Source organism: Phocoena sinus, chromosome 6 (genome assembly GCF_008692025.1).
Source record: "Phocoena sinus isolate mPhoSin1 chromosome 6, mPhoSin1.pri, whole genome shotgun sequence".
Classification (NCBI taxonomy): Eukaryota; Metazoa; Chordata; class Mammalia; order Artiodactyla; family Phocoenidae; genus Phocoena; species Phocoena sinus.
This window is the reverse complement of record NC_045768.1, coordinates 84,533,969-84,558,158: the sequence shown is the minus strand read 5'-3', so window position 1 is coordinate 84,558,158 and position 24,190 is coordinate 84,533,969. Positions and strand designations below refer to the sequence as shown.

At 32.6% G+C, this 24,190-nt stretch overlaps 1 protein-coding gene across 4 annotated transcripts in view; it reads left to right on the top strand.

Moving 5' to 3' along the window:
- AGTPBP1 (ATP/GTP binding protein 1) overlaps positions 1-24,190 on the top strand; it is a 176,594-nt gene that overhangs the window by 131,202 nt on the left and 21,202 nt on the right. For 3 of the 4 annotated variants that reach the window (XM_032634995.1, XM_032634993.1, XM_032634994.1), the window contains 8 exons: positions 1,057-1,144; positions 4,567-4,711; positions 7,327-7,480; positions 8,505-8,685; positions 9,989-10,118; positions 11,164-11,295; positions 17,725-17,901; positions 21,869-22,029. In XM_032634995.1, the coding sequence (XP_032490886.1) occupies positions 1,057-1,144; positions 4,567-4,711; positions 7,327-7,480; positions 8,505-8,685; positions 9,989-10,118; positions 11,164-11,295; positions 17,725-17,901; positions 21,869-22,029 (1,168 nt within the window). Of the gene's footprint in view, positions 1-1,056; positions 1,145-4,566; positions 4,712-7,326; positions 7,481-8,504; positions 8,686-9,988; positions 10,119-11,163; positions 11,296-17,724; positions 17,902-21,868; positions 22,030-24,190 lie in introns of those variants that run through there. The other variant, XM_032634996.1, reaches the window with a different exon arrangement.

Here is a 24,190-nt window from a genome sequence, read left to right as displayed (position 1 = left end):
AAAGTTGATTTGTTAAAAAACAATAGGCAAATAATTGCATTGAATGGCAAAGTATTTTGATTGAAATTATCAAGACAGAGTTTTGTTCTTACCACTATATTCAGAATCATTTTTGAGGTGGTTTCATTTCTCTAAATATAATAAAAGTAGAAAATAAAGTAACTGTTATAAATACTAAAAGAGGAGATAAAATATTTTAAGTTACAAATGATATGATTTGTATGCCTAGAAAACCCAAGAGACTATTAAGGACTAATAAAAATACTCAGAGATAAGTTTAACATAATGGTTCTGTAGCAAGAAAATGAAGAAATGAAAGTTGAACGAGATCTCAATAAAAATTGTCAACCTTTCCAAAATTAACATATGAATTTCATTAATTCCGGTTAGAAACCTAGAAACCTTTAAAATGACTTTAAAGTGCATGTGGAAAGTATATTTCTAAAGCTACCTAAGAAAATATACTATATATTTAATTCTGTTTTTGTTAACAGTCCCTCTTCCTCCTCATCCCTTCTCTCCTTCTCCATGCTATAAACACCCATTTGTATGGAGAAGGCTGAGGAAGAAAACAGTCATGCCATTTTAGTGGCATTGTTTTCCTTACCTTGGTATAGATGGGAATCTATGGAGAGTTAGAGGGGTGATCATACTTAATTTAATATATATTTTTGTCTCTTTCACTTGTTATAAGGAATATATGTATAATTTTTAGTGTAATATGTATTACATATATATAATTTTAATATATATATACATTATAATTATAATGTATATAATTGATCTAATATAGAAAAGATAATAGAAAAATGTTTAATGACTTTTCACTCATTGAAGTTGTAACTCCATTTTAGTTAAAACTAGAAATAAAACGTATCATTGATTGATTTAGGAGATTTTAAAGAAAGATCTCAGATTTTTTAAGTGCATACTGAAAAACCAAAATGTATTTTCTTTTAGCTTTCCTGAATGTTTGGTGCTTTCTACAATGGCAAGATTAATTTTTAACTCAAAAATTCTGAAAAGAATTTTCTTTTTTTTTTCTCTCTGTCAAAGGTATGCAACCACTCATGTATTCGGTTCAGGAAGCATTAAATGCTAGACCATGGTGGATTCGTGTGGGGACTGACATTTGTTACTATAAGTAAGTATTCTGACAGTAATAGGACATCAGTTAACAGAAGGAAATATTAATTCATCTTATTTCAGTTCAAAGATAAAAAGTTATTGTGTTCTTTGAATTTGGTGATATGGTTTAGTATTACTTCCAACAGAGTTTTAAAAAATTTGAGATCCATTATGGGGGTATATTTAGTGGAAATAAAACGTGTTTTGTAGACAGACGACAGACTTAGGTCCAAATCTTGCCTCCCCCACTTAGATGTGTTCTCAACTTTTTTAGCTTTAAAACTCTGGAAACTTCATTGAGTAAGACTGAAATTAGAAACTCTAGGAAATAATTTACAGTGTTTTTTTTTTATTATTCTGGTGATATTAAGTGTAATTCTTTTCTCTTCTGCACACAAATGTTTACCTCATTTTAACTTCCAAAATATTTTACTTGGAGATGTATTCCACAATTACATTACTTCTGCTTTCACAGTTCAACTTTGACTTCAAATAGGTGATCTATTTATCAAGTTAAAATAAGTGCTAGAAATCATTTATTGCTTCAGTGGAATAATTGGGTTATTCTTCAATTCATGACTAAGTGATCTAGGATTATCATATGCCTTGCTTCCCATTTTTACTGTTTCTGCATGCAATACATTCTTCTATCCACTATTGAATGCACTTGACATCCCTGTTTTTCTCTGTTATTAATCTTAATCCTGGCATTTCTGTTTAGTGGATTTTGACTTTTTGTATTTTATATTGTGCTTAACTAGCACTAATGTTCCTTCTCTTTTAGTTTTATCCGTTAGAAGAAGAAGAATTCTAAAATTAAACTGTTTTTAATGGTTTAGATAGGGTTTTGGAAAAACCTAGATCTTAAGTGCTATTGCTTTCTAAGAAAGAAATCGTTCCTTGGAATTAATCTCAGTAGGGTTTTCCCCATTTTATTAGCAAAATAAATAGTAAATAAATGTGAGAAAGAAGCATAAGGTTATAAGTAATTCTTCTTCACCTGAATGAATTTCATATTTCTTTTAATGGTAGGCTAATATAAATATACTTTATCATTTATCTCTTTCTCATAAGTTGGAGTGGAGCAGTGATTATCTGGGAAGTGCTTGGTTAGATTTTGGCAGAATGATTTAAATTGTTAAAGGGTGAAACAATGTTTTTCAAAAGGTATTTCTTTCATGCTTTTTCTTTTGCACAATAGAAATCATCAATCAATGAATGCTTTTCTTTTTCACACTGTAAAGTGAATCGTCATAGCATCTCAGGTGGTTTTTCTTTTTTTATGTAAGGGGTGATGGCAAGGATTTTTGTTTGTTTAGTTTTTATTTTTTCTTTTGGCTACTTCCAGATCTGGAATTGGAATTCAGGCCAATTCAACAGATATTTATTAACCACTTTCTATGTAACAAGCACTGTTCTAGTTGCTTTCCTCAAGCTTGAAATCCAGATAGTGGGGATTAAAAACTACTATTTTTGCACTGTCCTTTGATACTTGTTTGTCTCATCTGTAAAATGAGAATAAAACTACTTTCCACGAGTATGTGAGTGAATATAACCTATAAAATGCCATGTAGCTGTAATGTGGTGACATAATACCTCCACAATTAGATGTTAAGCTTTTGGAGTGAAAGAGTTGGCAGGATCTACTTCCGGACCTTATTTTGCATTTTCCTCAACTCTTAGCACCTTGTCATTGAGTATCTATTCAAGATGTAGTGGCTAAGTTAATGAAGACTCTACCATTCTTTTACGTCAGGGTTCTTTTATTTTCATTAATAGCGAGCTTGATTTTTGTAAGATTATATTAGAAGGTCTGATCCCAGGGTAGTTCTAAGGTTGTGATCTACCTTGAATGTCTGTGTGCATGAACAAGTAACCTGTAGGCCATGGTTTTTCTTCAGTTCATGGCTTAAATAATACAAGGTGATTTGGAATTTTAGAAATGAAGTTGATAGACCAAAGCATCTTTAGGTCATCATATCTCAATGATATTTAAAGTCTGGAAAGTAATATGTAGTTTTAAAAACTTTTTATTATTATAGAAATCTCCAAACATTTACAAAAGCGGATAATAGAATAATGAGGCCCCATGTATTCATCACTGAGTTCAACAATTATCAACACATGGTTTCATTTTAGCTATACATTCACCCCTACCTCCACACTGAATTTTTTAAGACATATTTTATCCTTATTTTTTTCCAGATATATTTTATCCATAAATACTTCAAAGGTCTTTGTCTTTTTGAGATACATATTTAAGACAATCTAACCACAAGGCCGTTGTCACACCTAAGAAAATTCCTTAATACGATAAAATATCCAGTCAATGTTCGGACTTACTTGTCTCATAAATGTTACTTTATAGTTGGTTTGTTTAAATCAGACCAACCAAGGGATCACACGTATGTCCTTTAAGTCTCTTAATTTATAGGCTGCCTTCTTCTCTATTTTTAAATTTCTCCTTTATTTATTGAAGAAATTAGATCATTTGTCATGCAGGATTTTCCGCATTTTGGATTTTGCTGATTGCATCCCTGTGGTGTTAATGAATTCTTCTATCTCACCAATCTCCTATCAACTCATAGTTAGATGTAGAAGCTTTATCAGTTTCAGGTTTCATTTTTGACAAGAGTACTTCATAGATGGTGCAGGGAATTCCTGTTGCATCATATTAGGAAATATATCATCTCTGGTTATTTCTTCTTTTGTAATTTTAAAATTGATCAGTGAATTCAGGTATTGTCGTCTGATCCGTCAGCCTTTCATCCAATGGGTGTAGCAGCCATTGGTGATCACTGCCTGGATCCAGTAATGTGTATGGCTATCAAAGAATGGGGGTCTAAAACTTCTGTTGATGTATAGAGTAGTAGCTCTATTTAATTAGTAAATCCAGAAGTGGAAAGTCATGATGTTGGCTGATAGCAATTAACTGCTTTTTTAGTACCAAGTCTAATTTTTGTTTTAAACAACATACTGATTTTTTTTAGAGATTTATTTATTATTTATTTAATTTATTTTTGGCTGCATCAGGTCTTAGTTGCAGCACGCGGGATCTTTCACTGTGGCACTCAGGCTTCTTTCTAGTTGTGGTAAGCGGGCTCCAGAGCGCGTGGGCTCTGTAGTTTGCGGTACTCAGGCTCTCTAGTTGAGGCACACGAGATCAGTAGTTATGACACGTGGGCTTAGTTGCCCCACGGCATGTGGGATCTTAGTTCCGTGACCAGGGATCAAACCTGCGTCCCCTGCATTGTAAGGCAGATTCTGTACCACTAGCCCACCAGGGAAGTCCCCCAAGTCTAATTTTTAAGAGTATTTAAGCTAAACTTTTTTACAAACCATGGGTTTTCTTTTTCTTTTCTGAAGTTCTGTTTATTAAAATAGCAAGAAAAATCAGAATTTTGGTGTGGATGAAATAAACATGCATTTCTGTTGCAGAAATCACTTCTCAAGAAGTTCAATTGCTGCAGGTGGGCAAAAGGGAAAATCCTACTATACAATTACATTCACTGTCATTTTTCCACATAAAGATGATGTGTGCTATTTTGCTTATCACTATCCATATACGTATTCAACTTTACAGGTGAGAACTCATTAAGTTGTACTGTGACCATTATTGTGTTGTATGTGTATGTGTCAGATAATTGAAGAAAAATTGCTTTAATTAAATATCTAAATAAGATAAGAAAAAGATTCAGGGTTGATGACTTCAGAAAATAATACAACATTTGTTGAAATCATTAAAGTAAAATGGGAATGTAGTCTTCATTTTTATTTAATAGAAATACTATGGAAATATGACATGATTTTTACTTTCCACTTTGGGTAGAAATCTACAAATCACAATTTATAAATTTTAACTAGGTGAGATTTCTACTTGTTTAATGAAAAGCATTGACTCTCACAGAAAATGTAACAGTAGAAAATGTATATGCAATTTAAGTTTTTCTGTTGTGAATTCCTTTCTTCTAATGGTTTCATATGGAGTCCTAGATCCAGATTGCTTAGAATATGGGGTATAAGAGTTGTTTTGTGGGTTCTTTTGAGATTTTTTGATTATTTGTGTTGTAAAACAAAAAATTCAGGTAATTAGCATGGCAGATTTATACTCAGAACAGAATGTCTGTCCTAATGATCAAGGATCATGAAGCTTCATATGATCAATTTACCCAGAAAGGAGCTGGAACACTATGATTAGAAACAAGCTTCCAAATTATGAGAGAGGAGAAAGTGAGAGAAAAACATAGTCCATAGAGCAGAAGAAATGTCAAGGCCGAGAACATTAAATGAGGCTCACTTTATTTTAGTAAGGTTCCAACCTACAGTAAAGGTATAAACCGATATGTTTCCGTGCTGAATAACATAGCATCGGAAATATAGTGTTGTTATTTACATGGTATTTGTTACTGTCCTTTACTGATGTTACCTTTTTAGTATATTTTAAATGCCCCTACTTTCTTCCAGTCCCACTACCACGACCTTTTCCACGCATTACCATTGTTTCTCACCTGGACTTATGCCAACCTCTTTCTAACTGGTGTCCCAAAATTCACTTGTATCCCCTTTCCTCTTCATCACTGTTTTATCACACTGTAGCAAGAGGGCTCTTTGATGGCAAATCTAATCATATAAATCTGCTCCTTAAAGTTCCTTAGCGATTTCTCTTGCCATTTGTATGAAGTCTAAAATTCTTACCGTAGCTCATTCAGTCATTTCTCCACTATTTTGCAGTTTGGGCCATTTCTTCATACTGTTTGAACTGTTATTTACTTAATATTTATTTTTAAATAGACTTTAAAGTAATTCACTGTTTAAAGATTATCCTAATCCTAAGTTAATATCTGTGGAATTACAGGTTTAATGTGCTAAACTTTTTTCTAATTCACAGTAAAATACATATCTATTAAAATTTTTTTCAAGGTTATCCACATACCACTTCGTTATCTTAATTACCAAATACTACGCTTTGGGAAGGACTGGTCTACCGGGCCCTTCCTTCTGTGTTAAATTCTCGATTTCTTACCCTTTCTGGTCTAACTGTAATGAATCTTCTTCAGTTCTTTGAAATGTCCTTCTTTTTTCTTATTTCATGGTCTTCCTGTATGCTTTCCTTCTGCCTACAGTGCACTTTATATCCATTTCACTCATCCTTTGGATCTCACTTTAAATGTAATTTTTTTCTAGAAGACCTTTCCTCCCTGCCCAGACTCTGCGAGGCTCCCTTCCCTTTATTTCAAGCTCTCATAGCACTGTATATTTTCTCTAGGGTAGGGACCATTTATTCATTGTTATATCCCCAATGCCTGGCACAGTTTCTAGCCCAGAAATAGGGACCACATGGTAAATCATGATTATGTGAATGAACATAGGCAAAACTTTGGAAAGCAACTAAGTATCTTTAAAATAAGGGATTGAACAATTTATTTTTGGTGTGACCATATACTAAAACCATTAAAACTTGTGTTTTCAAAAGACATATATTCAACATGTTTAATGATATGGCATAATATTTATAATTTTGAATATCAATGTATAAATTATTAAATGATAAAATCAGATTATAAAAAGTCTTACGTGTAATTACAGTTTTGTTTATATATATTGGCATTTGTTAGTAGTAATCTAGGTGATTCAATTATGGGTGTTTAAAATTTTTTCTTGTACTTTCTGTGTCTTCCAGACATTTTACAATGAGCCTTTCTTAATCTTGAGATCAGGAAAGATTGTTAAAAAATTTGTGCTGCATAATATTCATTCTCCATATTTTAGGTTGCCGTTAACAGATCTATAGTCACAAAATTTCAACATTCAGAAGCCTTTGAAAACCAAAAGCATTTTCATAACCCATTTGGCAGGCAAAGCCTGGCCTGAATTGATGTGAGCTTATTTAGAATATTGATTCTACTTAGCGTGACTCTTCATATGTTTTGCTACAGAAATACTAACGTGCTTATTTACAGGCTGCTGCCGCTGACCCCACTGGTTATATCGCACTATTAAGGGTATCCAAACTGTATCTATCCCCTTTCTCAAGTTCCCAAATACTGATATTTAACTGCATCTGGACCCTAATCCCCGGAGAACGGATTAGGAATCTGATTCACTTTTAGTTATGTTCAAGATCTGGATGCATTTATTTCTGTTTATCATAGGGAGTTTTTAAATGATTATATACTTTGCTTTTAAATTTTTATTAAGATGCATCTTCAAAAATTGGAATCAGCACACAATCCTCAGCAAATCTATTTTCGAAAAGATGTGTTATGTGAAACCCTGTCTGGAAACAGCTGTCCCTTGGTGACTATAACAGCAATGCCAGAGTCTAATTATTATGAAAATATCTGTCAATTCAGTAAGTTTGTCTTCTTCACTCACAATACCAATCATTCTTACTTATTTTTCTTTGCTTCATGACTATTTTGTAAGGGCATTAGTACTAGGAATAGGCATCAGAAGTCTTGGGTTCTAGTCTGGGTCCTGTTATTGCCTAGCTCGGGCCCACTTCTGGGCCTCAGTTTCCTCATATGAGGGAGCTGCCTGAGATGACCTCTGAGGTGTCTTGATACTAATATTCTGTAGTTCTTATTCTTAGAAGTCATACCCAAAGTATAGTAAAACAAATTATACCATCAGTTTAAGACTTTACAATTAATTTTATTTATAGATAAAACTACCATAAACCTATCAAGTATTTTGATGCTAGTACTGAATAGCTACTTGTTTTTCCCTGCCATTTATGTTTTTAAAGTTGCCTCAAATGTACAGCTATGGTAAAAAAATATATATACATATAAGAAAACTGTTCTAATTTTGTTAAGAAGGTAAAATATTTTCAGGAAAGAGAAAGAGCTTGCTATTTATGAAAATATGAGCAGATGAACTGAATGGTTATTTTGTAGCCCTGTATATCTAAATGTATAGTGAAAAATATTTTTCTTTGTAAATCTCTGAGCAGATATACCTACTGTTCTGTGCTTATCATAGCGACTATAAAACAGGAATAAGATTATATTTTCCTTCTTTTTTCCATGACTTTATGAAAAATAAATTTATATTTCATCTATTTTCCCCAGATGCTTGTTCTTTATGAAACCAAGATAATATTAAAAAATTAATTTTATATGTTAGATTAATCATTGTGAAATAAATGACTCAAATACTATTTAATGTGTTATGTTCATGTAAGACATGACTTATATGGGTTTTATATCTGTTTTCTCTAGCGGGCCTAGTATAGTGCTTGTATATAGTAGGTGCACAGTGAGTTCTACTTTGACTTTATATCAGTATTCACAATTTTTAAAGCCCCAAAGTCAAACATCATACAGACTTTTAGTAGATGTTCATTTTAATTTGAGGTTTTATGTCTACTTTAGGAAATCGCCCTTACGTTTTCTTATCTGCTCGGGTGCATCCTGGAGAGACTAATGCAAGTTGGGTAATGAAAGGAACATTGGAATATCTCATGAGTAATAACCCTACTGCTCAGAGCTTACGAGAATCCTATATTTTTAAAATTGTCCCTATGCTAAATCCAGATGGTGTCATCAATGGAAAGTAAGTTAAGCAATAGTTATAGAAATATTATAGATTGTTGTGGCTGTCCTGTATAAACTTGTTGAAATAATAGCATCCACGTTAATTTCAAAAACAAATCTAGTGATTTTTCTAGAACAAAACAAATTTAGTGAAGAATTAATCTGATAAATTTTTAAATGAAAGTGTAATTTGTATATTATTAGTACTATGATATTTTGAGAAATTCTGTATCTATTCATGAGAATATGATTTTATAAAATGTATGTCTGCTTGAATTGTTTTAGAAAAATTACAGTATTGGGATATGAAAAAGATTTTTAGCACATTGTCTTATAGTCCTTTTTATTTGACATGGCATGATCTTAGGTTGTTTTGAGATTTAGAATCTTCTGGGATCTCTTTCCACTAATATGGAATATTGGCTCCATCTGCTAACCTCTTCTTGATATGAGTAGGAATTCTTTCGAGTGGAAATACTGGAATGTTACTTTTTAAGTGGAGGTGGCTTATAGTTGGTACAGTTCATTTATTGTGTCAATTAGACCAAGGTCTCTTTAATGCTTCTGAAAGGGGGGTGTTAGTCTAACTGTCATGAGCATCTCCAAAGTCGAGGACACCATATTTATTTATTCAATAAAAGAACCATGAATATTTCTCATATTTAGGAAATTTTTGAATTAAAAAGATAGAATAATTTCTGTTTAGGTAGTATGATTATGGAACTAAAATGAGATTTTATGTCTAGTTTTAATTCAGAAACATATTGACTAGTTAGAATTCTGTTTATATTTCTGTTATCACCTTATGACCATTTGCTTAAATTTTTGCTCAGTGGCTTTAATGCTTAATACCTATGATTAATGAAAATGTATTTGAATTTTTGTAAGAATGTGTGCTTTTCATACACAATACTTATCTTTCTTAGAAGGAGGGCCAGATAGCACTTTTAATAATAACTGATACAATCAAAATACCGAATGTTAGCATAAGAAATGATTATTATGTAGTCAGGATGGAAAATATGACCATGAATAAATTTTATGGTGTATGGAACAAAACCCCAGAATGGAGAATTTTTCCTATAGCTTGAAAATTTTGACATAAAACTGCAAGCTTACCACAGTTAAATGCATGTAACACAAGATCTTGCACATAACAAATGCTAAATAAATGTTTACTTACTGACTATAATATGCATTCTGGTGAGCACACCATTTATACCTGTTTGAAATATTTAGTGGAATAGAATCGTAAAATTAAATCAAGAGTATGTAAGAGTTTATTGGTACCAGTGTTTGTCATTGTGTTTACATATGTGTAGTCACCGCTGTTCTTTAAGTGGAGAGGATTTGAATAGACAGTGGCAAAGTCCAAATCCAGATTTACATCCTACAATTTATCATGCCAAGGGTCTGCTGCAATATCTGGCTGCAGTGAAGCATTTACCACTGGTAAGTGCAATATTTGTTTGTATAGTCAAAGAGGTGATTTTGTTGTAAGTTAGTATTTTGTAGATTATTTTCTGATTATAAAAGCTGGGTGTTAATTTCAAAAGCAGTTTCATTAAAACATCTTTGTTATCTATCACTTGTGTATTAATTATGTTGTCAAATTAATATAATGTATCCATATTCTTATTTCATTAGATTTAATTTTTATAATTCTCACGAGCCCTTTACTTTTCTGTTTTGTTTATGAATAGTGGTAACTCCTGGCTGTAAGTTTTAGCTACTTAACTTCACTGTTTGAACAATATCAAGGTAAAAAAAGTACAATAGATATCTTCCAAATTCTCAAACTAGTAGAAACTTATTTCTGAGCTCGTTAGCTAATTCTAAAGCAGGTAAGTCTCGACTATACACATAGGAAAGGTAATATAGGCATGGTGGGAGGCTCTCCTGAACTGTGTATGTGTGTTTCTTCTGTTTTCAGCAACTTTTGTTTAGAATGTTTCCATTATTTTAATCTTTAAATGAGTTAATCTTCCTTTGGGAAAGATAGAACACTTTGCAGAGGGGCAAAATTGGCATGCAAATCTGTCCATTTTCTATTTTTAAAATGATGCTCTTAAAAATTAAAGGGAAACCATACCCCTTTTAAAATGTTTTTCATGAAAGCATTTTTTATGTTCTCTTAAATTAGGTAAATATTTTAACAACCCTTGGGGCAGTGATGAGTGCAGCTGTAGATTTGACCTATAATTGAATTTATTATTTTTTAAGTGATGAATAGTAGATACAAAAGAAAGAGTGGAACTCGTGGCTTGATGCAGGACCTACCTGCAAAGAATTTAGCCATTCTAGGATTAATCATAGATCCTTTCCAGAAGTAGATATGTATTATTACTTTTATTGATTCTACTTGTTAAATGGTGGCTCAGTTACAATAAAAGGACAAAGGAACACAGAACTGTTTATTGGCTTCATATTAGCTAGCTTTACTTGGCAATATATGAATTTGAAGGATTTTATTTTTAAAATATATTATCTTTTCAAGGTTTATTGTGATTATCATGGCCACTCCCGAAAGAAGAATGTATTTATGTATGGCTGCAGCATCAAAGAAACAGTGTGGCACACGAATGACAATGCAGCTTCATGTGATGTTGTGGAAGATGTGGGATACAGGGTAATTATTACAGATAAGGCAGGAATTTTTGAATTTCAAACACGCATAAAACTGCAGAAAATAATTTAACATATAGGAACTACTCAGATTGAGTAAATGGTACCATTTTACCATTTTGTTTCAGATTTTTCGTTTTAAATGTTTCTCCTAATTTTTTTTTTGCTTTTCACATTTTTTAAATTAAAGTAGACTTGATTTACAATATTGTGTTAGTTACAGGTGTACAGTGTAGTTATTCACTATTTTTATAGATTATACTTCATTTAAAGTTATCATAGAATGTTGGCTGTATTTTCTGTGCTGTACAGTATATCCTTGTATTGTTCATGCATTGTTTATTTTATACATAGTATGTATCTCTTAATCGCCTACTGTTATCTTGCCACTACCCCATCCCTCTCCCTACTGGTAATGGCTAGTTTGTTCCTTATACCTGTGAGTCTGTTTCTCTTTTGTTATATACATTTATTTTATTTTTTAGGTTCCACATATAAATGATAATATACAGTATTTGTCTTTCTCTGTCTGACTTATTTCACTAAGCATAATACCCTCCAGGTCTATTCATGATGTTTCAAATGGCAGAATTTCATTCTTTTTTATGGCTGAGAGTATTCCATTGTATAATATACATCACATCTTCTTTATCCATTCATCTGTTGGTGGATACTTAGGTTGCTTCCATGTCTTGGCTATTGTAAATAGTGCTGCTGTGGACATTGAGGTGCATGTATCATCTTGAATTAGAGTTTTTGTCTTTTCTGGATATGTGCCCAGGAGTGGGATTGCTGGATCATATGATAGCTTTATTTTTAGTTTTGTAAGGAACCTCTGTACTGTTCTCCATAATGGTTGTACCAATTTACATTGCCACCAACAGTGTAGGAGGGTTCCCTTTTCTCCACACCCTCTCCAGCATTTATTATTTGTAGACTTTTTGATGATGGCCATTATGACCAATGTGAAATGATACCTCATTGTGGTTTTGATTTGCATTTCTCTAATAATTAGAGATGTTGAGCATCTTTTCATGTGCCTGTTGGCCATCTGTATGTCTCATTTGGAAAAATATCTATTCAGTTCTTCTGCCCATTTTTTAATTGGGTTGTCTGGGGTTTTTTTTGATGTTGAGTTGTATGAGCTGTTTATATATTTTGGATATTAACCTCTTTCAGTCATATCATTTGCAGATAGTTTCTCCCTTTACGTAGGCTGTCTTTTCATTTTGTCAGTTGTTTCCTTTGCTGTGCAAAAGCTTTTAAATTTAATTAGGTCCTAGCTATCTATTTTTGTTTTTGTTTCCTTTACCTGAGGAGACAGATCAAAAAAATATTGCTGTGACTTACATGAAAGAGTGTTCTGCCTATATTTTCTTCTGTGAGTTTTATGGTTTCCAGCCTTACATTTAGGTCTTTAATTCATTTTGAGTTTACTTTTGCATATGGTATGGAAAATGTTTCTAATTTCACTCTCTTACATGTAGCTGTCCAGTTTTCCCACCACCACTTATTGAAGAGACTGTCTTTTCCCTATTGTATATTTTTGCCTCCTTTGTCATAGATTAATTGACCATATGTTAGTGCATTTATTTCTGGGCTCTCTATTCCATTGCTTGATATGTCAGGTTTTTTTGTATGTGTGCCAGTACATTCCTGTTTTGATTATTGTAGCTTTGTAGTGTAGTCTGAAGTCAGGAAGTCAGTGATACCTCCAGCTTTGTTTTTCTTTTTTTTCCTCCAGATTGCTTTATAGTCTTTTGTGGTTCCATATAAATTTTAGGATTATTTGTTGTACTTCTCTGAGAAATGTCCTGGGTATTCTAGATATTTTGATAGCGATTGCATTAAATCTGTAGATTGCTTTGAGTAGTATGGACATTTCAACAATATTAATTCTTCCAGTTCATGAACAGGGATATCTTTCCACTTCTTTGTATCATCTTCAGTTTCCTTCATCAATGTTATATAATTGTCAGAGTATAGGTCTTTCAGTTTATTCCTATGTATTTTATTCTTTTTGATGCAGTTTTAAATGGAATTAGTTTTGGATTCCTGAACTAATGATAGTTCATTATCAGTGTATAAAAAAGCAACAGATTTCTGTATTTTAATCTTGTATCCTGTACAAGAAAAATCCCAAGTAAACAACCTAACCTATCATCCAAAATAGTTAGAAAAGGAAGAACAAACAAAGCTCAAAGTCAGCAAAAGGAAGGAAATAATAAAGATCAGAGTGGAAATAAAATTGAGACAGCGCCCCCCCCAAAAATAGAAAAAATCAATGAAACCAAGAGCTGTTTTTTTTGAAAAGATAAACAAAATTGATAAGCCTTTAGCCAGGCTCAATAAGAAAAGGAGAGAGGTCCCAAATAAACAAAATAAATGAAAAAGGAGCAATTACAACCAATATCACAGAGATACAAAAAACGTAAGAGAATACTATGAACAGTTTTACACCAACAAATTGGATGACGTGGAAGGAATGGATAAATTCCTAGAAATATACAGTCTTCCAAAACTGAATCAGGAAGATATATTGGGTAGGCCAAAAAGTTTGTTTTTTTCCATAAGATGGCTCTAGTAGTATTTAGTTGTCTTTAACTTCATTCAGAATAATTTTGTTAGATTGTATTGTGACAGCTGTCATGTCAGCATGCATTTAAAAAACGTATCAAAATGGGTGAATTGTGTAGCCATTTTAATATTGAAAATGGAAGAAAAAAAGCAACATTTTTGTCATATTAGTTTTTATTATTTCAAGAAAGGTAAAAACGCAACTGAAATGCAAAAAAAAGATTTGTGCAGTGTATGGAGAAGGTGTGTGATTGATCGAACGTGTCAAAAGTGGTTTGTGAAGTTTTGTGCTGGAGAGATCTTGCTGGGTGATGCTCCACGGTCAGGTAGACCAGTTGAAGATGATAGCGATCAAATTGAGAAAAATCAACGTTATACCACATGGGAGATAGCCAACATACTCAAAATATCCCAATCAAGCGTTGAAAATCATTTGCACCAGCTTGGTTACGTGTATTGCTTTGATGTTTGGGTTCCACATAAGTTAAGCGAAAAAAACCTTTTTGACCTTATTTCCGTGTGAGATTCTCTACTGAAACATAATGAAAACATTCCATTTTTAAAACAAATTGTGATGGGCGATGAAAAGTGGATACTGTACAACAATGTGGAATGGAAGAGATTGTGGGGCAAGCGAAATGAACCACCACCAACCACACCAAAGGCCGGTCTTCATCCAAAGAAGGTGATGTTGTATATATGGTGGGATTGGAAGGGAGATCTCTATTATGAGCTCCTTCTGGAAAACCAAACAATTGATTCCAACAAGTACTGTGCCCAGTTAGACCAACTGAAAGCAGCACTCGATGAAAAGTGTCCGGAATTAGTCAACAGAAAACACATAATCTTCCATCAGGATAATGCAAGACTGCATGTTTCTTTGATGACGAGGCAAAAACTGTTTCAGCTTGGCTGGGAAGTTCTGATTCATCCGCCATATTCACCAGACATTGCACCTTCGGATTTCCATTTATTTCAGTCTTTACAAAATTCTCTTAATGGAAAAAATTTCAATTCCCTGGAAGACTGTAAAAGGCACCTGGAACAGTTCTTTGCTCAAAAAGATAAAAAGCTTTGGGAAGATGGAATTATGAAGTTGCCTGAAAAATGGCAGAAGGTAGTGGAACAAAAGGGTGAATACGTTGTTCAATAAAGTTCTTGGTGAAATGTGTCTTTTATTTTTACTTAAAAACCAAGGGAACTTTTTAGCCAAAGCAATAGATAACCTGAACAGACTGATGACTAGTAGTGAAATTGAATCAGTAATAAAATAAGTCCTAGCAAACAAAAGTCCAGGATCCAACAGCTTCAAAGGGAAATTCTACCAAACATGTAAAGAAGAGCTAATACCTATCCTTCTCAAACTACTCCAAAAAATTGAAAATGAGGGAACACTCCCAAATTCATTCTACAAGGCCAACATTACCCTGATAACCAAAACCAAAGGCACTACAAAAAAGATTACAGGCCAGTATCTATGATGAATATAGATGCAAAAATCCTCAACAAAATATTAGCAAACCAAATCCAACAATATATAAAAAGGATCATGCACCATGATCAAGTTGGATTTATTCTAAGGATGCAAGAATGGTTCATATTCACAAATCAGTCATTGTAATATGCCGCATTAACAAAAGGAAGGATAAAAATCACATGATCATCTCAATAGATGCAGAAAAAGCATTTGACAGAATTCATCCATTCATATTAAAAGCTCTCATCAAAGTTGGTATAGAGGGAACATATCTCAACATAATAAAGGCCGTTTATGACAAACCCACAGTTAATATCATACTCAAGTTTGAAAAACTGAAAGCTTTTCCTCTAAAAACGCTTCTCACATTTAGATTTTTCATCGATTTGGAATTTATTTTTGTATGAAGTGTGGGGGTCTAATTTTAGTTTCCCCATGTATAACCAGTTGTCTCAGCACCATTTATTAAACAGCACCTCCTTCCTCTGCCGATTTTATAAAGCCATCTGTTACAGACCTTGTTTCCACATGTATGGGTGTGTTTTGAGGTCTGCCTAGGACTGAAGGGAGATCTATTGTTTTACGTACTGTGTGCTTTTCATTTTGTCACAGTGTCTCTCTTACTATATTTACACCTAAACAAGCACCCCAGGTTATTTTCCAAAAAAAAGTTTCAGTAACATACCACTCCCCTTAGCAAAACTTCAAAGCACACTTTCTTCTTGGTGTCCTCTCTCTTCTTCCCCTTTCCCAAATAAATAAAATGATTAGAGTTATGTTAAAAAATGGAAACACTCCAGAAATGTAGTGAGTGAAAGTCATCTTCTCTCAATTAATCACTAATTAATCACTTTCACCATGTGCTTTGTGAGATTTACCTCTAAGCATATTCATTCATAGATGTATATAAACATAGTATATCAAGTTTTTTTGTGTTTTTTTTTTTAACGCTCCACAGCAACTTTTTTTTCACAAGTTTGTTGGCCGTCTTTCTAGGTCCTCATATCTGGATCTGTCTTCATCTTTTTGATAGCCACACAAGATTTTCATTGTGTGTTTTTGTTATTATTGTACGGCTATACCAAAATGTATTTATTCACTGTCCCTTGGTGGTGGTCACTTCATTAATATTGCCAAATTGTTTTTCATAAGGATTGTACAAATTGATACTCCCCAGTGGATGGTAGTGCTGTTTCTCCAAACATCTTGGTATCATCTTTGCCAGGTGAAAAAAATATCTGATGGTTTTAGTTTGTGTATCTGTAATTATAATATATGAGGTCAAGTATATTTTTCTGTGTTTGGCCAATTATGATCTCTCTCTTTTTTAAAAAATAGCCTTTTCTCATATTCTCTGCTTACTTTTGTACAAGTATCTAATTATTGTTTTTAAAATAACTTTATAAGTATACTCTTTATATTAAAATTTTTGTTTATGATGTGTAGTGATTTAAAACTCATCATATTTGTTGATTTTTTTTTTTTTAAGGAGCTTCTGGGTTTTGAGGCTTAGAAAGACTTCTCATTCTAAGATTTTAAAAGTAAATCTCATTCTAAGATTTTAAAACTACTGTTTGTAGTTTCATTAAAAAATTTAACTTATTAATTTAAAATCTAAATTCACAATCTAATTAGAGTTAATTCAATGGAGAGTGACTTCAGCTGGTTTTTCTCAGTGGCTGACCAGTTGTGTCAGCTTTTCATGAATGATCAATATTCCTCACTAATGATAATACTAATTTTAACAAATACCTTTGGTTCTAATTCTGAACTCTCTTTCTAAAGATGCATCTATTCCTATACCCGTATCATCATTTAACTAATGTTAGATATGTAATTATCTGTCAGATTATTTCTCCAGTCACAGCCTTTTCTTTCAGAATTCCCCAGGGTATACTGCTATATGTCATTTTCACGTGAACCTGAGAATAATTTTAAGTTGCAAAAATGTTGTGGGCATTTAGACTGTGACTGTCTTAGCTTTATTGTTTCATTTAGGGGTGATTGACGTTTACAGTGATAAATCTCTTAGTCAAGCCATCTTCATGACTAAAGTTTCTTCATTTTTTGAAATATGTTTTTGTATTTTAAAACGTGTCTTTTTTACATGGTTTTATTCCATTTATTGGTTGGTACTATGAATATTATCCTTTCGTTCATTCTATTTTCTGATTAATATTTGTCTAGGAAAGCAGAAAAGTCTAATTTAGTAAGGATTCTTTCAGCGTTTTGAATAGCAAGGGATATAGGAAGAAGATCCATGTGACTGCTCTAATGACTATGCTTTCATAAAAATTTTTCAAAATTTAGAAGTTAAAATAATTTTAAATGACAACAAAAGAAAGCTCTTGAAATATTTTATCATTCTTATCTTTGCAGACTTTGCCTAAGATTCTGAGCCATATTGCCCCAGCATTTTGCATGAGCAGCTGTAGCTTCGTAGTAGAAAAATCTAAAGAATCTACAGCACGTGTTGTAGTTTGGAGAGAGATAGGAGTACAAAGAAGCTATACCATGGAGAGTACTTTGTGTGGCTGTGATCAGGGAAAATATAAGGTAAAACATCTCAGGACTTCCAGCCATAAAAATATTTCAAGTCTTCCATATATGCTCTAGTAGTTTTCAAGTATGTATTAAATGATATGTTTGTTATACTGAGCTAAATGTAACTTGCAATAATGGAATTGAATTATATGCGATCTTAAGAACAGGTTGTTTTTTTTTTTTAACTTCTTTGAACTAAATAGCTTGCTTTGGATCCTTATGAAATCTTGGTTGAGTCTATTTACAGTCATAATTTTTAAGAAAGCATGCTGTAATACACATTTAAATAACGGTTAGTAATTTTTAATGAGCTGTGCAAGTAGTACATTATTAATAAAATGTTCTATCATTTTAATTTATTGGATGTAAATATATATTTATGCATTTAGAAATAAACACATTACACTAAGTTTTTTTAATTTAGACTTTGTGTGTGTGTGACTTTTAAATGCATATTCCTTCACTAATTTTTTTTTTCTTTACTAAGACTCCTCTTCTCCTATGGTACCATAGCCTTTTATGGGAAACAATGAGTTCAGACTTTACTTTTGAAATTTAAGAGTAATTAAATGTTAGGTGACTTTGAATTTTTTAATTTTAAAGTTTGAGAACTTAAAAAATTTTTTTTTATTGGAATATAGTTGATTTACAATGTTTTGTTAGTTTCAGGTGTACAGCAAAGTGAATCAGTTATACATATACATATATCAACTCTTTTTTAGATTCTTTTCCCATATAGGTCATTACAGAGTACTGTGTAGAGTTCCCTGTGCTATACAGTAGTTCCTTATTAGTTAATCTATTTTATATACAGTAGTGTGTATATGTCAATCCCAATCTCCCAATTTATCCCTCCTTGCGTTTCCCTGCTGGTAACCATAAGATTGTTTTCTACATCTGTGACTCTATTTCTGTTTTGTAGATAAGTTCATTTGTACCATTTTTTTAGATTCCACATATAAGTGATATCATACAATATTTGTTCTTCTCAGTCTGACTTACTTCACTCAGTATGACAATCTCTAGGTCCATCCATGTTGCTACACATGGTATTATTTTGTTCTTTTTTATTGCTGAGTAATATTCCATTGTATGTATGTACCACAAAAGATTGAGAACTTAAAAGGCAATGAATTGGACCTTAGGTAAACAACTGTAAACCCGGATATTTATTTTCCTTGCCTTGGCCACGAAAAGCTTTTCGGGTGTCATGCTAATTATTCCACTCATTCTGTTTTTTTGTGTTTTGTTTTTTTGACATGGGCAAGAGGAATCTGAATCTCATAGTGATTTTCATATATGTCACATAAAAGTGATTATAACTTTATGTTTAGAAAGAGTTAAAAATCTTCCAATTGGTTAGTATTAAAAATGTAAACATATTATGATTGATGCCAAAATGTTCAAGTGGAGAGCTTAAATGCTTTTTCCAGTCTGTAACAAACTGGAAGAAAATTGTATAGGTTTTGCAACTGGCGTTCAAACTTTGGGGGCCTAGATGGGTAGATCTTATTGAAATTTCAGTACTTTCTGTAGAGGGACTCTTCCCTAAGATTTAGGTTGACCACAGTATACTATTCTTCCAAAATGTGCTATCTTTTGAAATCTCTTCAAATATTGTAAAACAGTGTCTTTTAGACTACCAAAGGCGCGATTGTGGTAAGAGAGGAGCATGAGCACTCCAGCCCACAGACCTTGCCTCCAATCATTGCTTTAGTGGACTGTAAGTGTGTGGGATGGAGAAAAGCTTGACAGTCATTTTTGTAAAGGACCATAGGTAGTTCCTATGATTTAGGGAAATAGACTATAAATTATTTGTTCTTAAAGAGATGCAGTCCGTCTGGAGAAGGTAAATTAAAGTATCAGTGTCTGTGAAACTAGTCTCTGGGAGTAGGGAGAGAAGAAGTCAGGGAAGCTGAGACTTGCATGCCCCTTGAAATCATCTGTTGCATAATAATAGTAGCACTTTCTTACTATATTTGGATTCTACTGATAGACGTTCACTGGATTTTTTTAAATGTTCTTTTTGTGTTTTGATAAATTTATTTAGTCATTGAAAAAACTACGTTTAAAAAATTGCTAAAATATATTTTGAAACATACATTAGACAAGTTTTCTAAAAATTACTTTATAAAATTTTAAAAATAAAAGTTACCTAACATATAGTCATTTCTCTTTTATATGATTTACATTGACATATATATATATATATATATATATATATATATATATATACTTTACGTGATTTCCATTGATAGAGTTACATTGATTTAAAACTCCTATGGAGAGACGTATGTCTTACTACTAATAATAAGCTAAGTTTTTTACATCTAAAATTCAGTGCTTTGATCATAACATATACTTTTCTAAAGTTTTTAAAAATTAGTATTATTTATTTATTTTTGGCTGCGTTGGGTCTTCGTTGCTGCATCCGGGCTTTCTCTAGCTGCGGCGAGCGGGGGCTACTCTTCATAGTGGTGCACGGGCTCCTCATTGCGGTGGCTTCCCTTGCTGTGGAACACGAGCTGTAGGCCTGTGGGCTTCAGTAGTTGTGGCATGCGGGCTTCAGTAGTTGTGGCGCATGGGCTTAGTTGCTCCACGGAATGTGGGATCCTCCCGGACCAGGGCTCGAACCCGTGTCCCCTGCGTTGACGGGCAGATTCTTAATCACTGCACCACCAGGGAAGTCCCAATAAACTTTTTAAAGAGCAGTTTTAGATTCACAGAAAAATTGAGTGGAAACTACAGAATTCCCATATACCCCCATCCTCCCCCCTACACATAACGTATACTTTTCAAACTTGTTAATATTAGCTAATAAGTTGTGTAAGTCTAATAATATTTTAAGAAACAAATCTCTTCACCCTCAAGAATGTTCTTACATTACTGAATTTTAGGCTTCAAATATTCTTTATTTTTATTTTTGATGAGCTAATTCAGAAATAGGCATAGCCTTTTTAAGCTTTTAGATTAAGAAGACAAATGCATTTTCTAAGTCAGTTAGGTCACATTTCTTAGAATATTTGGAGATGGCCAAACTATTTAAACAATCAGTCAATCATTATTATGAAGGCATGTGTTATGTAGAGTAAATAACAGTTTTTATGATTTATCTCTTCAGTTACTGTGTGCTTTTAGTCTGGTCATTGAAAGTCTAGTCTGCTCTCATCTACGCCTGCAACCTTTGTTGGTGTAAGGATTGCATTTATTTTAGAGGTTCGTTTTTATCTGAGAATTAAATGATAAGCAACGTCTTGATTTACAGTCCATTTTTATCCTTTTATTTGGTAATGTTTAACTTTTGGTAAACCGTATATATTGTTTATTGAGAAACTATTGGTTAAAACAGGGTTGTGGTAAAATTTTGTTTTTGCGTTAGTAGACCAACTTTGGAATGGGCGTTCTTAACTGACATGGAACATAAGAACTTATTTTACTGCTGCCTCATTAGCTTAGATTCGTCTGATTATTTTTTGACATAGTTACCTTTCTTTTGTTTGTTTTTTACTCAGCAATTTCTTTTTATCATTCAGGAAAAGTATGTATAAAGTAATGTTCAAGTATACAAATTGGAGCCTTGATTGTAGCACTATAATATTTCAACATCGTCATACAAGTAGTAGATTACAAGAAGTACTAGCAAGATCTTGTAAAAATATAATTTCACTCATGAGCTCCAAGAATAACTTAACCACAAGATGTTTATCTGTTTTTTCCTCCCCAGTGTGTTGGTGAAAATAGTTTGCACGCAGTGAATGAGCATAGACATTTTAGAAACGTTTTTTTAAGACAGTTTCCTTTGTGACTTAAAATAATCTTATGTTATTAAGACACTGTGCTTATGAGTCCTAGGTTCATACAAAGTGCCAGCCTTTTATTTTATTAATATAGTTACAAATTCCTTTTAGTAATTTAAATGAGATATAGCCAGAGGATAGCAAATGTCCTAGTTACATGTTTATTATTCCTTTATTTTTAGGGTTTACAGATTGGTACTCGAGAATTGGAAGAGATGGGAGCAAAATTTTGTGTTGGTCTATTGCGTTTGAAAAGACTGACATCCCCACTGGAATATAATCTGCCTTCTAGCCTGCTTGACTTTGAAAATGACTTGATTGAATCGAGCTGCAAAGTAACTAGGTAAGACATACTTGTTTTATTCTTTTGTTATATGGTAGTATATTGTTAAACTTCATTAAATTAGTTACGCAGGGGAAAGGCACAGAGATTTTGACAGGCAGGAGCATTTTTAGAATTAATATACATAAGTCTTGCTTCTTTTAACATTGGTATTTGGATAAAATTTTAATGAAATATCCTTATATTTGGAATGCTGTTTTAGTGATCTTAATGATTTGCTTTTAACTTAAAAATAAGCAGTGTGGAAAACAGTTACTTATATCAGATAATATGTAAATTAAGAAGGCTTGGAGCCAAGATTCATAGTTCAAAAGAAATTTTATTTTGTTGATAATCTACAAATATCAGATGGCTTTCCAGTCACCTTCTGGTTACATCTACTAGAAACAGCTAATTTAGTATCCCTCTGAAAATATAACTACATCTGCCAAGTAGTATCCTTCTGAGTAGGTAAACGTTTGCTCCTAAAATTCAGTGTATGTAAAATTTGATCAGTTATTGGCTCAGAGATAATTTAGTGTCACAATTCTTAATCATATACCAGAGTTTAGCATTTTATAGTTTGATACATATGGGTAGGAATAGTCCCATTTTATAGAACCTACATGATTTTTATTGTTGGACATTGACATCAGATTTGTTAATTTATTGCCAAGCTATGTTTTATATATATATATATATATATATCAATTGAGTAGTTTTAAGTGTAGTAAAACATTAATTAGAACTCGATTCTTATATAATGTGATAATTGAGGCAGTGATCCTCTGCATTCTCTATATTTCAAAACACTTGCTAAATGATAATGGAAATAAATATATTTATTTATAAATAAGTATAAATAAAGTTGTTCTCATTGATGTTTAGAAGCCCACTTTTAAGTTATTTCATGTATTCTTCTCCCGCCCCAACTTTTTGAGGTAAAATTCACAAATAAAATTGTAAGATATTTAAAGTGTACACTGTGATGATTTGGTATATGTATACATTGTGAAAGGATTTACCCCATTGAGTTATTCACATACCCATCCATCACATCACATGTTTACCTTTGTGTCTGTGTGTGAGGGAATATTTTTCAGTTTTGCTCTCCTAGCAAATTTCAATTATACAATCTAGTGTTATCTAGTATAGTCACCATGTTATACATTACTTCCTCAGACCTTATTCATCTCAACACCTGAAAGTTTGTATCACTCTTACTAACCTCTCCCTATTGCATCCTCTGCCTGCCCCATATCCCCTGGCAACCACTTTCCCACTCTGTTTCTGAGTTGTTCCAATTCTTTTTTTTTAACATTTCATATGTAAGTGATACCATGCAGTATTTGTCTTTGTCTGGCTTATTTCACTTAGCATAATGCCCTCCAGTTTCATCCATGCTGTAGCAAATGAAAGGATTTCCTTTTTTTTTTTGAAGGCTGAATATTCCATTGTATATCTATATACCACATTTTCTTTATCCATTCATCCATCAATGGACAGTTAGATTGTTTTCATACTTTGACTATGTGAATGATACTGCTTTGAACATAAGAGTAGGGTGTCTTAACAGTTTTCAGTGTACAGATCTTCCACCTTCTTGGTTAATTTATTCCTAACTATTATTTTTGATGCTATGGTAAGTTTGTTTTCTTGATTTCTGTTTCTGATGTTTCATTGTTAGTGTATAGAAATGCAGCTGGTTTTTGTATATTGATTTTGTATCCTGCAGCTTTACTGAAATCATTTATTACTTCTAACATTGAGCTGTTTTAAGGGATTCTATATGATATCTTGTCTACTGCAAATAGAGAAAATTTACTTTTTCCTTGCTGATTTGGATGCATTTTATTTCTGTTTCTTGCCTAATTGCTCAAGCCAGTACTGTGTTGAATAAGAGTGGTGAGAGTGGGCATCCTTGTTTTGTTCCTTATCTTAGAGGAAAAGCTTTTGGTATTTCATCGTTGAGTATGACATTAGCTGTGGGCTTGTCATATATTGCCTTTATTATGCTGATTTGCTGAGTTTTATCATGAATGGATGGTGAATTTTGTCAAATGCTTTTCTGCATCTATTGAGATGATTATATGATTTTTGTCCTTCATTTTGTTAATGTGGTGTATCACATTGATTGGTTTGCATATGTTGAACCATCCTTGCATCTCAGGGTGCAAGGTGA